At 37.3% G+C, this 15028-nt stretch overlaps 1 protein-coding gene across 1 annotated transcript in view; it reads right to left on the reverse strand.

The window, feature by feature from the left end:
* Window positions 1–15028, reverse strand: part of SPMIP7 (sperm microtubule inner protein 7) — a gene marked incomplete at both ends in the record, with an annotated part of 71709 nt that overhangs the window by 26883 nt on the left and 29798 nt on the right. The window contains 2 exons of the mRNA XM_081283274.1: window positions 530–668; window positions 1958–2034. Of these exons, the coding sequence (XP_081139400.1) occupies window positions 530–668; window positions 1958–2034 (216 nt within the window). The remainder of the gene's footprint in view (window positions 1–529; window positions 669–1957; window positions 2035–15028) is intronic.

Genomic DNA, 15028 nt, shown 5'->3' on the forward strand with positions numbered 1-15028 from the left:
ACATTAACAGATTCACAGTTTATAAAAATACTCTTTGGAATGAATATAATCTATGTCGCAAATTCTCTTAATATTCACAAATTAAAAAAGAGGACATCTCTCCTCACAGCTTGGTATGCTTTATCATTATCACATAATCAGAGAAAGGATATAGCAATGTATAACTCATAGATATAACTTCTTCCTTGAAGAGCACAGAGAGAAATTCTAGAACCTATTTTCAGAACTATTCTCAGCATATATTATCTGTTGGAATATTTTGTTTCTGTCTCCTTCATTCTTTTACTTATTCTATAGCGATTTTTTAAAAAATAAAGTTGTTGCTAATGAGTTTTGAGAAATAATCCCATAATAAAAATTTTCAGAGTTGATAATATTAAAATATTTCCAGTTAGTCATGGCATTCATGATTAAGGAACTTTCAACTTCATATGTAATTCTTAACCAAAATACTATTGTGAACCAAAGTTTTGGAGTCCAGTTCATTAACAGTAACAAACTCAAGGATGCTCAAGCAGTGTTCACAGACCTGGGTTATTGCTGGTAATCTTTCATATCTTTTCAGTGTAAAACACTGTGAGATGAGGTCAGCCGCTTTCTCTACTGTTGTTATTTCTGGATCTAGTTTTGGTGGTAGCATTTTGTCCCAAGGAACAGCTTCATAAGCTCTGGGAAATTAATAAGATCAGTTTATGCAAAGCACATAGTCAATTGATGTAATTCATAACACCATCACATTCTGTGACATTCTTTATGACAACCCCCTGCCCCGATTTCTGCTACTTGGGGTACATGCCAGATGGAATCCCCCATGCCCTCTTAGTGTGGCAGCAAGTAAACACAATGGGAGAGTATGCCTATGATATGTCACTTTATGTGGCAAAGGGGATTGAGGACATGTGACTAAGGTTCCTAATCAGCTGAATTTGAATTAGTCAAAAGGTAGATGACATGAGTGGGACTGCCTAAACAAAGGAACCCTAAAAAGTGACAAAACAGTAGCAGATGTTCTTTGTTGTTGAAAAAACAAAGATTGTGAGCTGCAACAAACTGAATTCCACCAACAGCCCAAATGGTCTTGGAAGATGAGGACATTGTCACAGCAGACACTTTCATTCCTACTTGGAGGGTCCAGGACAGTGAACCCCATTGGGAAATGTCTGGACTTTTGATCAACAGAACTCTCAGACAGTAAAAACTGCTGACCTATTCTTTTGCTACCACTACCCCCACCCCCAAACCCACCCTGCACTTGACCCTGGCTCCAGGCATGCTGGCCTAGTGCCCTCCCACAATACCTTAAACACTTCCAATGGGGGCTTTTGTGTTATGCTCCCTCTGCCTACAGTTTAGTTGCTCTCTCCCAACATCCTTACAACTTTTTCTCTCCCAAGTTTCTGTTTAAACCCATTGCTCAAGGAGGCCTCTCCACACCTTCTGCAGATGCCTGAAGTCCACTATCCCATACCTGTGGCATTCTACTTTTCCTTTCTTTTTTAAATATCACTTTCTAAAGCAGTAACTATTTACTTTCTACCTATGCGTTTCCCTCCCTTTAGAATGAGAGCCTTTGAGAACAGAGACCTCACTTTGCTTTGTTCATGGACATATTTCATAGCCTAGCACATGGGCTCCTGAGTCACTGCATTCTCCTGTAAGCTTTCTGTAGTGTATGCCATTATTCTCTATGACACTGTGCTCTCCTCTAGTGTGTTTATCTGTCTGTTTGTCTGTCTCTCTCCATTTCCTTTGTTTTTATTTTATTTACTATCGAATGTAGATGTTCTTTAAGACCCTTAAATGTTTATTATTTAGCCAACATGAGTAAGTAAATGTCTGTGTTTGATGTTTTCTGAATTACTCATAGGATCCAGGATATTATCAACCCATTACATGTGTCATTAAGGATAAAGAAATATATTTTAAAATGAAAATTCTACTGGGGGAAAAAACTTACTTCTGTGTAGAGGACTTGTAAAATGAGTTCTTGACATTATATTTCTTTTTTGGTTTAGCAAGTGCCTCACCATCCTCCTGGAAGACATGAATAGTAAGTTAAAAGAGATCAGGTGTAAAAAGATTTGCTATTTTTTTCTTTTCACCATGTTTTCTTTTATACTTTATTCCTTTTTTTCTTCCAAGAACATCTTGGATTGACAAGTTTTAATATATTTTTTCCTCTTTCATTTACAAAAGCATATTGAATTTAGTTAAAAGTAAGATTTTTATAAGAAGGCATTTGACTTTGAAATTGGCAAACAATTAGTTTTGGCACAAAGTAATTTAAACATTTAGAAACATTCATTGGTCTGGGAAATTTGTCCATCTCTTTGTCTTTCATCCTAGTTTGCCAAAATTATATAGCTATTTATTATTATAATCATTATTATAATCTTTACTGGTTACTATTTTTATTTGTTCTTTTTAGATATACATGACAGTAGAATATGTTTTGATCTATTATACATACATGGAGTATTATCTTCCATTTTTGTAGTTGTACATGTTATGGAGTTACATTTGTCATGTATTCACATATGAATGCAGGAAATTTATGTCCAATTCATCACACTATCTTTCCTATTCCATACCCCCTCTCTTCCATTCATTCCCCTTTGTCTAATACAATGAACTTCTATGCTTCCCACCCCCCCATTGTGTGTTAGCTTCTCCATATCACAGAGAACATTTGACTTTTGGTTTTTTGGTGATGGCTTATTTCACTTAGCATGATAGTCTCCAGTTTCATTCCTTTACTGGCAAAAGGCATATCATCATTCTTCTTTATATCTGAGTAATATTCTTGTGTGTGAGTGTGTGTGTGTGTGTGTGTGTGTGTGTGTGTGTGTATTACACTTTCTTTACCTGTTCATCTATGAAGGATTCCATAGTACAGCTATTGTGAATTGAGCTGTTATAAGCCTTGATGTGGCCACATCACTGTAGTATGCTGATTTTAAGTCTCTGGGTATATACCAAAAAATGAGATAACTGTGTCAAATGGTGTTATCATTCCAACTTTTCTGAGGAATTTCCAGAGTGGTTATACCAATTTGCAGTTAGTCTCACTGGCAATGTATGAGTGTACCTTTTACCCCACATCCTCACCAACATTAATTGTTACTTGTATTCTTGTTGATTGGAGTGAGATGACATCTCAGTGTAGTTTTAATTTGCTTTTCTCTAATTGCTAGAGATGTTGCACTGTTGAGAGCCACAGCCGAAGGGGCCTCAGCAAACTTCCAGCGGCCAGCAAACTTCCAGCTGCCAGTTGATGATTGCCTCACAGCGGCCCCAGCAAACTTCCAGCTGCCAGTTGATGATTGCCTCACAGCGGCCCCAGCAAACTTCTAGCTGCCAACTGATCGGCTCCTCTGCGGTGATGCTCATTGGGCTGTTTCCCCGCCCTTTCAGACCATGGAGCTGCTCATTGGGGGACTTTTTTTGGCTCTGCCCACGGTGATCCAGCCAATCAGCCTCAAGAGCAGGAGGAGTGGGGGAGGTTGAGAGGCTTGTGGGAAGCCGGTGGTTGGCAGTTGGGCTCTGAAGGTTTTCCTGCGGAGCTGTGTGGTTTGGTGTGTGTGTTCTAAAAATAAAGTTCATTTCTTTTGACAAGTGGCTCCTGAATTGTGCCCAGCCGGACTGCAGCATTGCACATTTTTCCTTATATTTGTTGACCACTTGTATTTCTTGTTCTATGAAGTACCTGTTCATTTTCTTTTATTGATTGGGTTATTTGTTTCTTTGGTGTTAATTTTTTAAAGTTCTTTGTTTATACTGGAGATTAATGCTTTATCTGAGGTGTAGGTGGCAAAGGTTTTCTCCCATTCTGGAGGCTCTCACTTCATGTTCCTGATTATTTCCTTTACTCTGAAAAAGCTTTTTAGTTTGTATCCATTCCATTTATTGATTCTTGATTTTATTTCTTGTTGTAGGAAATCGACTCCTAAGCTGGCATGATGAAAATTTGGGCCTACTTTTTCTCTTTGTAGGCACAGAGTCTCTGGTCCCTGGTCCAATTTGAGTTGAGTTTTGTGCAGGGTGAGAGGTATTCAATTTCATTGTGCTATATATGGTTTTTCAAGCACCGTTTGTTGAAGAGGCTATCTTTTCTCCAATGTATGTTTTTGCCACCTTTGTCTAGTATGAGATAACTATATTTATGCGAGTTTGTATATGTGTCTTCTATTCTGAAACATTAGTCTTCATGTCTGTTTTGGTGCCAATATCTTGCTGTTTTTGTTACTATAGCTCTTTAGTATAATTTAAGGTCTAGTATTGTGATGCCTCCTGCTTTACATTTTTCACTAAGGATTGCTTTGGCTATTTGGGCCTCTTAGTTTTCAAAATGAATCTCTTGACTGCTTTTTCTATTTTTATGAAAAATGTCACTGAAATTTTAATAGGAATTGTATTAAATCTGGATAGTGCCTTTTGGTAGTGTGGCCATTTTGACTATTAATTCTGCCTATTAAAGAACATGGGAGATCTTTCCATCTTCTAAGGTCTTCTTTAATTTCTACCTTTAATGTTCTGTATTTTTCAATATAGAGGTTTTTCACCTCTTTTGTTAGATTTGATTCCTAAATATTTTTTGAGGCTACTATGAATGGGACAGTTATCCTAATTTCTCTTTCAGTTGATTTATCACTGATACATAGGAATGAAATTGATTTGTGGGTGTTAATTTAATATCCTGCTACTTTGTTGAATTTATTTATGAGTTCTAGAAGTTTTCTGGTAGAGGTTTTTGGTCTTATAAATATAGAATCATATCATTGGCAAATAGCGATAGTTCGAGTCTTTCTCTTCCTATTCATATCCCTTTAATTTTTTTCTTCTGCCTAACTGCTGTGGCTAGAGTTTCAAGCACTATATTGAATAGAAGTGGTAAAAGAGGGCATCCTTGTCTTGTTTCAGTATTTATCGAGAATGCCTTCAATTTTTCTCCATTTAGAATAATGTTGGCCTTGGGTTTAGCATATGCAGCTTTTATAGTGTTGAGGTATGTTCCTACTATCCCTAGTTTTTCTAGTGTTTTAGACATAAATGGATGCTGTATATTGTCAAATTATTTTTTCCACATCTATTGAGATAATCATGGGATTCTTGTCTTTAAATCTATTGATGTGATGAACTACATTTATTGATTTCCATATGTTGAACCAATCTTGCATCCCTGGGATGAACCTCACTTGATCATGGTGTACCATCTTTCAAATATGTTTTTGTATGTAATTTGGCAGTATCTTATTAAAATTTTTTTCATCAATGTTCATCAGGGATATTGATCTGAAGTTTTCATTCTTTGATGTGTCTTTGTCTGGTTTTGGTATAAGGGTGATACTAGCATTATACACAAGTTTGGAAGGATTCCCTTCTTTTCTATGTTATGGAATAATTTGAAGAGGGTTGGTGATAGTTTTTCTTTGAAGGTCTGATATAGAACCTGATTAACAATATGTCTGGTCCTGGGCTTTTCTCTGTTGGTAGGCTTTTTTTTTTAATTTAGCATATATAATTTTATTTTAACATAATATAGTAAGAAATATTGCTTTGATAAATTTTCTTCTATAAAAGCATGCTGAATGGTTATGAATTATCATAACTTAAATAGTCCCTTATCCTTAGATTCAATAGTTGTTTCTAGTTTTTGCTATAGTATGCTATTTGTAATCAATGTTTTGCATATGCATGTTGTACACATGTACAACTATTAGTATAAATTCTTAGAAGAAAAGCTGTCTCTTCTGGGCATTAAATATTTTCAGGCTTTTGCTTCATTCTCTAAATTAGTATTCAGAAAACTTAAGCAACATAGCAGCATAAATCATAATATACAGACCCAATATAAAGGAGAATTGTTTTACCCATATTCCTAACAATTTCAGGAAAAAAATTCCATTTTAAAATGTTGTTGATATTTACATTTCTTATTAGTGAGCATATTTTTCTTTGATATAAGGAGGCTGATTCATAGAGGGATAGGGAGCGGGAACATGGAAGGAATAGACGAACTCTAGATAGGGCAGAGGGGTTAAAGGGGAAGGGAAGACACATGGGGTTATTAATGATGGTGGAATGTAATGATCATTATTATCCAAACTACAGATATGAAGACATAAATTTGTGTGAATATACTGTGTATATACAACCAGAGATATGAAAAAGTGCTCTATATGTGTAATAAAAATTGCAATGTATTCTACTGTCATATACAAATAAAAATTAAAATAAAAAATAGGAAAAAAAATGCCAACAAGAGAAATTATTTTAGAAAAATATGGATGAATGCAGTTATATAAAATAAGATAATCACTGAAGAGGAAATTAAAGTCTTAACCAACATCAGTTAAATATGTTTGCATTATATGCCACATGAAAGTCAATGTCCTTTGTTGAGAGCCACAGCCAAAGGGGCCCCAGCAAACTTCCAGCTGCCAGCAAACTTCCAGCTGCCGGCTGATGATTGGCTCACAGCAGCCCCAGCAACATCTAGCTGATTGGCTCCTCTGCGGTGATGTTCATTGGGCTGTTTCCCTGCCCTTCAGACTGCCAGCTGATGATTGGCTCACAGCGGCCCCAGCAACATCTAGCTGATTGGCTCCTCTGCGGTGATGTTCATTGGGCTGTTTCCCTGCCCTTCAGACTGCCAGCTGATGATTGGCTCACAGAGGCGTAACTGGGCGGTAGGAGAATGCCCGCCCGCCAGCTACCGACCGCAGGACTGGGTGCCTAAAGATCGCCCACCCACCGGCAACAGCCGGCCCACTGCCCGCGCGACTGGGCGGCTAGAGTCCACCCCCCCCGCTGGCGACCGATCACCCGCCCGCTGCCTGTGATATTGGGCGGCTGGAGACTGCCCGCCTGCCTCAACGGGGAGCTGAAACCAAACAGAGACAGTCCAGTCACACAGCCCCATTAGGACACCCCAGCAAGGAGCCTGGGGCCCGTCATAGCAGAGTAGTGACGTCACTGGAGCTCGGCCGTCGGAATTCCTTCCCAGCAGAATCCACGTTAGCAGGCACAGTTTAACAACACAAAGAAGAAACAACGGAGTAATACAGAACCAAAACAAATCTATAGAAGAGAGCAGAAACACGGCAATCAAATAGAGCTGGAAAGTAACGTGGACAACATGAGAAAACAAGGGAAAAAAGGAGTACAAACAATGCAGGACAACTTAATTCTACAGGAGGACATAGAAACATCAGAAGCAGGGATAGGGAAAGAACTCAAGGCACACCTAACTCGCCTGGAAAGGAATATTAGAGAAGACATGAGACAGCAAGTCCAAGCAATAAACGTATATTTTGAAAATGAATTAAACAAACAAATTCAAATGGCAAAGAACGAGCTCTACCAGGAGCTAGAGATCTTTTTTTTTTTTTTTTTTTTTTTTTTTTTTTTTTTTTTTTTAATTATTTTATTGTTGGTTGTTCAAAACATTACATAGTTCTTATTATACCATATTTCACAGATTGATTCAAGTGGGTTATGAACTCCCATTTTTACCCCGTATACAGATTGCTGTGTCACATCAGTTACATTTCCATTGATTTACAAATTGCCTTTCTAGTGACTGATGTATTCTGCTGTCTATCCCATTCTCCACTGTCCCCTCACCCCTCCCCTCCCCTCCCCTCCCCTACTCTCTCTCCATCCCCTCTACTATAAATCGTTTCTTCCACTTATATAATTTTTCTCCTACTCCTCCTTTCCTCTTATATGTAATTGTGTATAACCCTGAGGCTCACCTTCCAGTTCCATGCAATTTCCCTTAACTCTCACTTTCCCTCCCGCCTATCATCCCTGTTTAATGTTATTCTTCTTCTCCAGCTCTTCGTCTCTACCCTGTCCTTGGTTACTCCCCTTATATCAAAGAAGACATTTGACATTTGTTTTTTAAGGATTGGCTAGCTTCACTTAGCATAATCTGCTCTAATGCCATCCATTTCCCTCCAAATTCTATGATTTTGTCATTTCTTATTGCAGAGTAATACTCCATTGTGTATAAATGCCACATTTTTTTAATCCATTCATCTATTGAAGGGCTTCTAGGTTGGTTCCACAATCTTGCTATCGTGAATTGTGCTGCTATGAACATCGATATAGCAGTGTCCCTGTAGCATGCTCTTGTTAGGTCTTTAGGGAATAGACCGAGGAGGGGAATAGCTGGGTCAAATGGTGGTTCCATTCCCAACTTTCCAAGAAATCTCCATACTGCTTTCCAAATTGGCTGCACCATTTTGCAGTCCCACCAACAATGAACAAGTGTACCCATTTCCCCGCATCCTCGCCAGCACTTGTTGTTGTTGCATTTCTTAATGGCTGCCAATCTTACTGGAGTGAGATGGTATCTTAGGGTGGTTTTGATTTGCATTTCTCTGACTGCTAGAGATGGAGAGCATTTTTTCATGTACTTGTTGATTGATTGTATGTCCTCCTCTGAGAAGTGTCTGTTCAGGTCCTTGGCCCATTTGTTGATTGGGTTATTTGTTATCTTGTTATCTAATTTTTTGAGTTCTTTGTATACTCTGGATATTAGGGCTCTATCTGAAGTGTGTGGGGTAAAGATTTGTTCCCAGGATGTAGGCTCCCTGTTTATCTCTCTTATTGTTTCTTTTGTTGAGAGAAAACTTCTTAGTTTGAGTAAGTCCCATTTGTTGATTCTGGTTGTTAACTCTTGCGCTATGGGTGTCCTATTGAGGAATTTAGGGCCTGACCCCACAGTATGTAGATCATAGCCGACTTTTTCTTCTATCAGACGCCGTGTCTCTGATTTAATATCGAGCTCCTTGATCCATTTTGAGTTAACTTTTGTGCATGGCGAGAGAAAGGGATTCAGTTTCATTTTGATGCAAATGGATTTCCAGTTTTCCCAGCACCATTTGTTGAAGATGCTATCCTTCCTCCATTGCATGCTTTTAGCCCCTTTATCAAATATAAGATAGTTGTAGTTTTGCGGATTGGTTACTGTGTCTTCTATTCTGTACCATTGGTCCACTCACCTGTTTTGGTACCAGTACCATGCTGTTTTTGTTACTATTGCTCTGTAGTATAGTTTGAAGTCTGGTATCGCTATACCGCCTGATTCACACTTCCTGCTTAGCATTGTTTTTGCTATTCTGGGTCTTTTATTATTCCATATGAATTTCCTGATTGTTTTATCTATTTCTACAAGAAATGCTGTTGGGATTTTGATTGGGATAGCATTGAACTTATAGAGAACTTTTGGTAATATCGCCATTTTGATGATGTTAGTTCTGCCTATCCATGAGCAGGGTATATTTTTCCATCTTCTGAGGTCTTCTTCTATGTCTCTTTTTAGGGTTCTGTAGTTTTCATTGTATAGGTCTTTCACCTCTTTTGTTAGATTGATTCCCAGGTATTTTATTTTTTGGGGGGATTTTGTGAATGGAGTAGTTGTCCTCATTTCTGTTTCAGAGGATTTGTCGCTGATATACAGGAATGCATTTGATTTATGCGTGTTGATTTTATATCCCGCCACTTTGCTGAATTCATTTATTAACTCTAATAGTTTCTTTGTAGACCCTTTTGGTTCTGTTAGGTATAGAATCATATCGTCTGCAAATAGTGATACTTTAAGTTCTTCTTTTCCTATTTTTATGCCTTTAATTTCTTTCGTCTGTCTAATTGCTCTGGCCAGTGTTTCGAGGACTATGTTGAACAGAAGTGGTGAGAGAGGGCATCCCTGTCTTGTACCAGATCTTAGAGGGAATGCCTTCAATTTTTCTCCATTCAGGATGATGCTGGCCTGTGGCTTATCATAGATTGCTTTAACAATGTTGAGGAATGATCCTGTTATCCCTAATTTTTCTAGAGTTTTGAACATAAAGGGATGCTGTACTTTGTCGAATGCCTTTTCTGCATCTATCGAGATGATCATATGGTTCTTATTTTTAAGTCTATTGATGTGGTGAATAACATTTATTGATTTCCGTATATTGAACCAGCCTTGCATCCCAGGGATGAATCCTACTTGATCATGGTGTATAATTTTTTTGATATGTTTTTGAATCCGATTCGCCAGAATTTTATTGAGGATTTTTGCATCTAGGTTCATTAGAGATATTGGTCTGTAGTTTTCTTTCTTTGAAGTGTCTTTGTCTGGTTTAGGAATCAGGGTGATGTTGGCCTCGTAGAATGTATTTGGAAGTTCTCCCTCTTTTTCTATTTCCTGAAATAACTTGAAAAGTATTGGTGTTAGTTCCTCTTTAAAGGTTTTGTAAAATTCTGCTGTATACCCATCCGGTCCTGGGCTTTTCTTAGTTGGTAGTCTTTTGATGGTTTCTTCTATTTCCTCTATTGTTATTGGTCTGTTTAGGTTGTCTATATCTTCCTGACTCAATCTGGGCAGATCATATGACTTAAGAAATTTATCGATGCCTTCACTATCTTCTATTTTATTGGAGTATAAGGATTCAAAGTAATTTCTGATTATCTTCTGTATTTCTGAAGTGTCTGTTGTGATATTGCCTTTTTCATCCCGTATGCTAGTAATTTGGGTTCTCTCTCTTCTTCTCTTCGTTAGGAGCTAGAGATCTTAAAAAAAATCAAACAATAATCCTAGAATTGCAGGAAACTATAAACCAAATTAAAAACTCAAACGAGAATATTACAAATAGACTTGATCAAGTAGAAGTCAGAACATCAGATAAAGAAGACAAGGTTTATCAACTTGAAAAGAATATAGTCAACATAGAAAAGATGCTTAAATCCCATGAGCAATCTATTCAAGAGATATGGGATGTCATAAAAAAACAAATTTGTGGGTCATTGGGATAGAAGAAGGCACAAAGACTCAAACCAAAGGAATGGACAGCATATTAAATGAAATAATTCTAGAAAACTTCCCAGAGATGAAAGATGAAATGGATTGCCAAATCCTGGAAGCCTACAGGACCCCAAACATTCAAAACCATAATAGACCAACTCCAAGACATATAATTATGAAGATAGCCAACGTACAGAACAAGGAGAGAATATTAAAAGCTACGAGAGAAAGGAGGCAGATTACATTCAGGGGTAAACCAATTAGGTTAACGACTGATTTCTCATCACAGACTTTGAAAGCGAGAAGATCCTGGAACAATGTATTTCAAACGCTGAAAAATAATGGATTCCAACCAAGAATACTGTATCCAGCAAAATTAAGCTTGAGATTTGACAATGAAATTAAAATCTTTCATGATAAACAAAAGCTAAAAGAATTCGCAGCAAGAAAACCAGCACTGCAAAGCATTTTGACCAAAATACTACAAGAAGAGGAATTGAAAAATAGTGCCCAAAACTAACAGCAGGAGGTATCTCAGTAAAGGGGGAGGAAAATAACCAAAAAGTAAAACCAGCCAAACTAAAATAAATAAAGAAGCATGACAGGAAGTACAAATCATATCTCAATTGTAACCTTAAATGTTAATGGCCTAAACTCACCAATTAAGAGACATAGGCTAGTAACCTGGATCAAAAAAACAAATCCAACAATATGCTGCCTTCAAGAGACTCATATGATATGAAAAGACATACACAGGCTGAAGGTAAAAGGTTGGGAAAAATCATACCACTCACATGGCCCTCGGAAGCAAGCAGGAGTGGCCATACTCATATTGAATAAAATCAACTTTAAACCTAAGTTAATCAAGAAGGATAAAGAAGGACACTATATACTGTTAAAAGGAACCATCCACCAACAAGACATAACAATTATCAATTTGTATGCACCAAACAATGGAGCTGCAACGTTCATAAAACAAACTCTCCTCAAGTTCAAGAGTCAAATAGACCACAACACAATAATTATGGGTGACTTCAACAGACTGCTCTTGCCATTAGACAGATCCTCTAGACAAAAACTGAATAAAGAAACTATAGAACTCAACAGCACAATCAATAACCTAGACTTAACCGACATATATAGAATATATCAACCATCATCAAGTGGATACACGTTCTTCTCAGCAGCACATGGATCCTACTCAAAGATAGACCATATATTATGCCATAAGGCAACTCTTAGTAAGTATAAAGGCATGGAGATAATACCATGCACCATATCTGATCACAATGGAATGAAATTGGAAATCAATGATAAAAGAAGGAAGGAAAAATCCTACATCACATGGAAAATGAACAATATGTTACTGAATGATCAATGGGTTACAGAAGACATAAAGGAGGAGATGAAAAAATTCTTAGAGACAAATGATAATACAGACACAACATACCGGAATCTATGGGACACAATGAAAGCAGTTTTAAGAGGGAAATTCATTTCTTGGAGTTCTTTCCTCAAAAAAAGAAAAAAACCAATAAATAAATGAACTCACACTATACCTCAAAAACCTAGAAAAGGAAGAGCAAAACAACAGCAAATGTAGTAAAAGACAAGAAATAATTAAAATTAGAGCAGAAATCAACGAAATTGAAACAAAAAAAAACCATTGAAAAAATTGATAAAACTAAAAGTTGGTTCTTTGAAAAAATAAATAAGATAGACAGGCCCTTAGCCATGCTAACGAAGAGAAGAAGAGAGAGAACTCAAATTACCAACATACGGGATGAAAAAGGCAATATCACAACAGACACTACAGAAATACAGAAGATAATTAGAAAGTATTTTGAAACCCTACATTCCAATAAAATAGAAGATAGTGAAGATATTGATAAATTTCTTAAGGCATATGATCTGCCCAGATTGAGACAGGAAGACACACACAATTTAAACAGACCAATAACAAAGGAAGAAATAGAAGAAGCCATCAAAAGACTACCAACCAAGAAAAGCCCTGGACCGGATAGGTATACAGCGGAGTTCTACAAAACCTTCAAAGAAGAATTAATACCAATACTTTTCAAGCTATTTCAAGAAATAGAAAAAGAAGGAGCTCTTCCAAATTCATTCTATGAGGCCAACATCACTCTGATCCCAAAACCAGACAAAGACACTTCAAAGAAAGAAAACTACAGACCAATATCTCTAATGAACTTGGATGCAAAAATTCTCAATAAAATTCTGGCGAATCGAATACAAAAACATATCAAAAAACTTGTGCACCATGATCAAGTAGGATTCATCCCTGGGATGCAAGGCTGGTTCAATATACAGAAATCAACAAATGCTATTCACCACATCAATAGACGTAAAGACAAGAACCATATGATCATCTCGATAGATGCAGAAAAAGCATTTGACAAAGTACAGCATCCCTTTATGTTCAAAACACTAGAAAAACTAGGGATAACAGGAACTTACCTCAACATTGTAAAAGCTATATATGCTAAACCTCAGGCTAGCATCATCCTAAACGGAGAAAAACTGAAAGCATCATTCCCTCTAAAATCTGGAACAAGACAGGGATGCCCTCTATCACCACTTCTATTCAATTTAGTTCTCGAAGTACTAGCCAGAGCAATTAGACAGACAAAAGAAATTAAAGGCATAAAAATAGGAAAAGAAGAAATTAAATTATCGCTATCTGCGGATGACATGATAATATACTTAACAGACCCAAAAGGGTCTACAAAGAAGCTGCTAGAGTTAATAAATGAATTCAGCAAAGTGGCAGGTTATAAAATCAACACGCATAAATCAAAGGCATTCCTGTATATCAGCAACAAAACCTCTGAAATGGAAATAAGGAAAACCACTCCATTCACAATATCCTCAAAGAAAATAAGATACTTGGGAATCAACCTAACAAAAGAGGTGAAAGATTTATACAATAAAAACTTCAGAACCCTAAAGAGAGGGATAGAAGAAGATCTCAGAAGATGGAAAAATGTACCCTGTTCATGGATAGGCAGAACTAACATCATCAAAATGGCGATATTACCAAAAGTTCTCTACAGGTTTAATGCAATGCCAATCAAAATCCCAACGGCATTTCTTGTAGAAATAGATAAAGCAATCATGAAATTCATATGGAAAAACAAAAGACCCAGAATAGCAAAAGCAATTCTAAGCAGGAAGTGTGAATCTGGAGGTATAGCGATACCAGATTTCAAACTATATTACAGAGCAATAGTAACAAAAACAGCATGGTACTGGTACCAAAACAGGCAGGTGGACCAATGGTACAGAATAGAGGACACAGAGACTAATCCACAAAGTTACAACTATCTTATATTTGATAAAGGGGCTAAAAACATGCAATGGAGGAAGGATAGCATCTTCAACAAATGGTGCTGGGAAAATTGGAAATCCATATGTAAGAAAATGAAATTGAATCCCTTTCTCTCGCCATCCACAAAAGTTAACTCAAAATGGATCAAGGAGCTAGATATCAAATCAGAGACGCTGCGTCTGATAGAAGAAAAAGTTGGCTCCGATCTACATATAGTGGGGTCGGGCTCCAAATTCCTTAATAGGACGCCCATAGCACAAGAGTTAATAACAAGAATCAACAAATGGGACTTACTTAAACTAAAAAGTTTTTTCTCAGCAAGAGAAACAATAAAAGAGGTAAATAGAGAGCCTACATCCTGGGAACAAATTTTTACCCCTCACACCTCAGATAGAGCCCTAATATCCAGAATGTACAAAGAACTCAAAAAATTAAACAATAAGATAACAAATAACCCAATTAACAAATGGGCCAAGGACCTGAACAGACACTTCTCAGAGGAGGACATACAATCAATCAACAAGTACATGAAAAAATGCTCACCATCTCTAGCAGTCAGAGAAATGCAAATCAAAACCACCCTAAGATACCATCTCACTCCAGTAAGATTGGCAGCCATTATGAAGTCAAACAACAATAAGTGTTGGCGGGGATGTGGGGAAAAGGGTACACTTGTACACTGCTGGTGGGACTGCAAAATGGTGAGGCCAATTTGGAAAGCAGTATGGAGATTCCTGGGAAAGCTGGGAATGGATCCACCATTTGACCCAGCTATCGCCCTTCTCGGACTATTCCCTGAGGACCTTAAAAGAGCACAGTATAGGGATATGGCCACATCAATGAGTATAGCGGCACAATTCACAATAGCTAGACTGTGGAAC

Source organism: Spermophilus citellus (genome assembly GCF_964194105.1).
Source record: "Spermophilus citellus genome assembly, chromosome: 3".
NCBI classification, from domain to species: domain Eukaryota; kingdom Metazoa; phylum Chordata; class Mammalia; order Rodentia; family Sciuridae; genus Spermophilus; species Spermophilus citellus.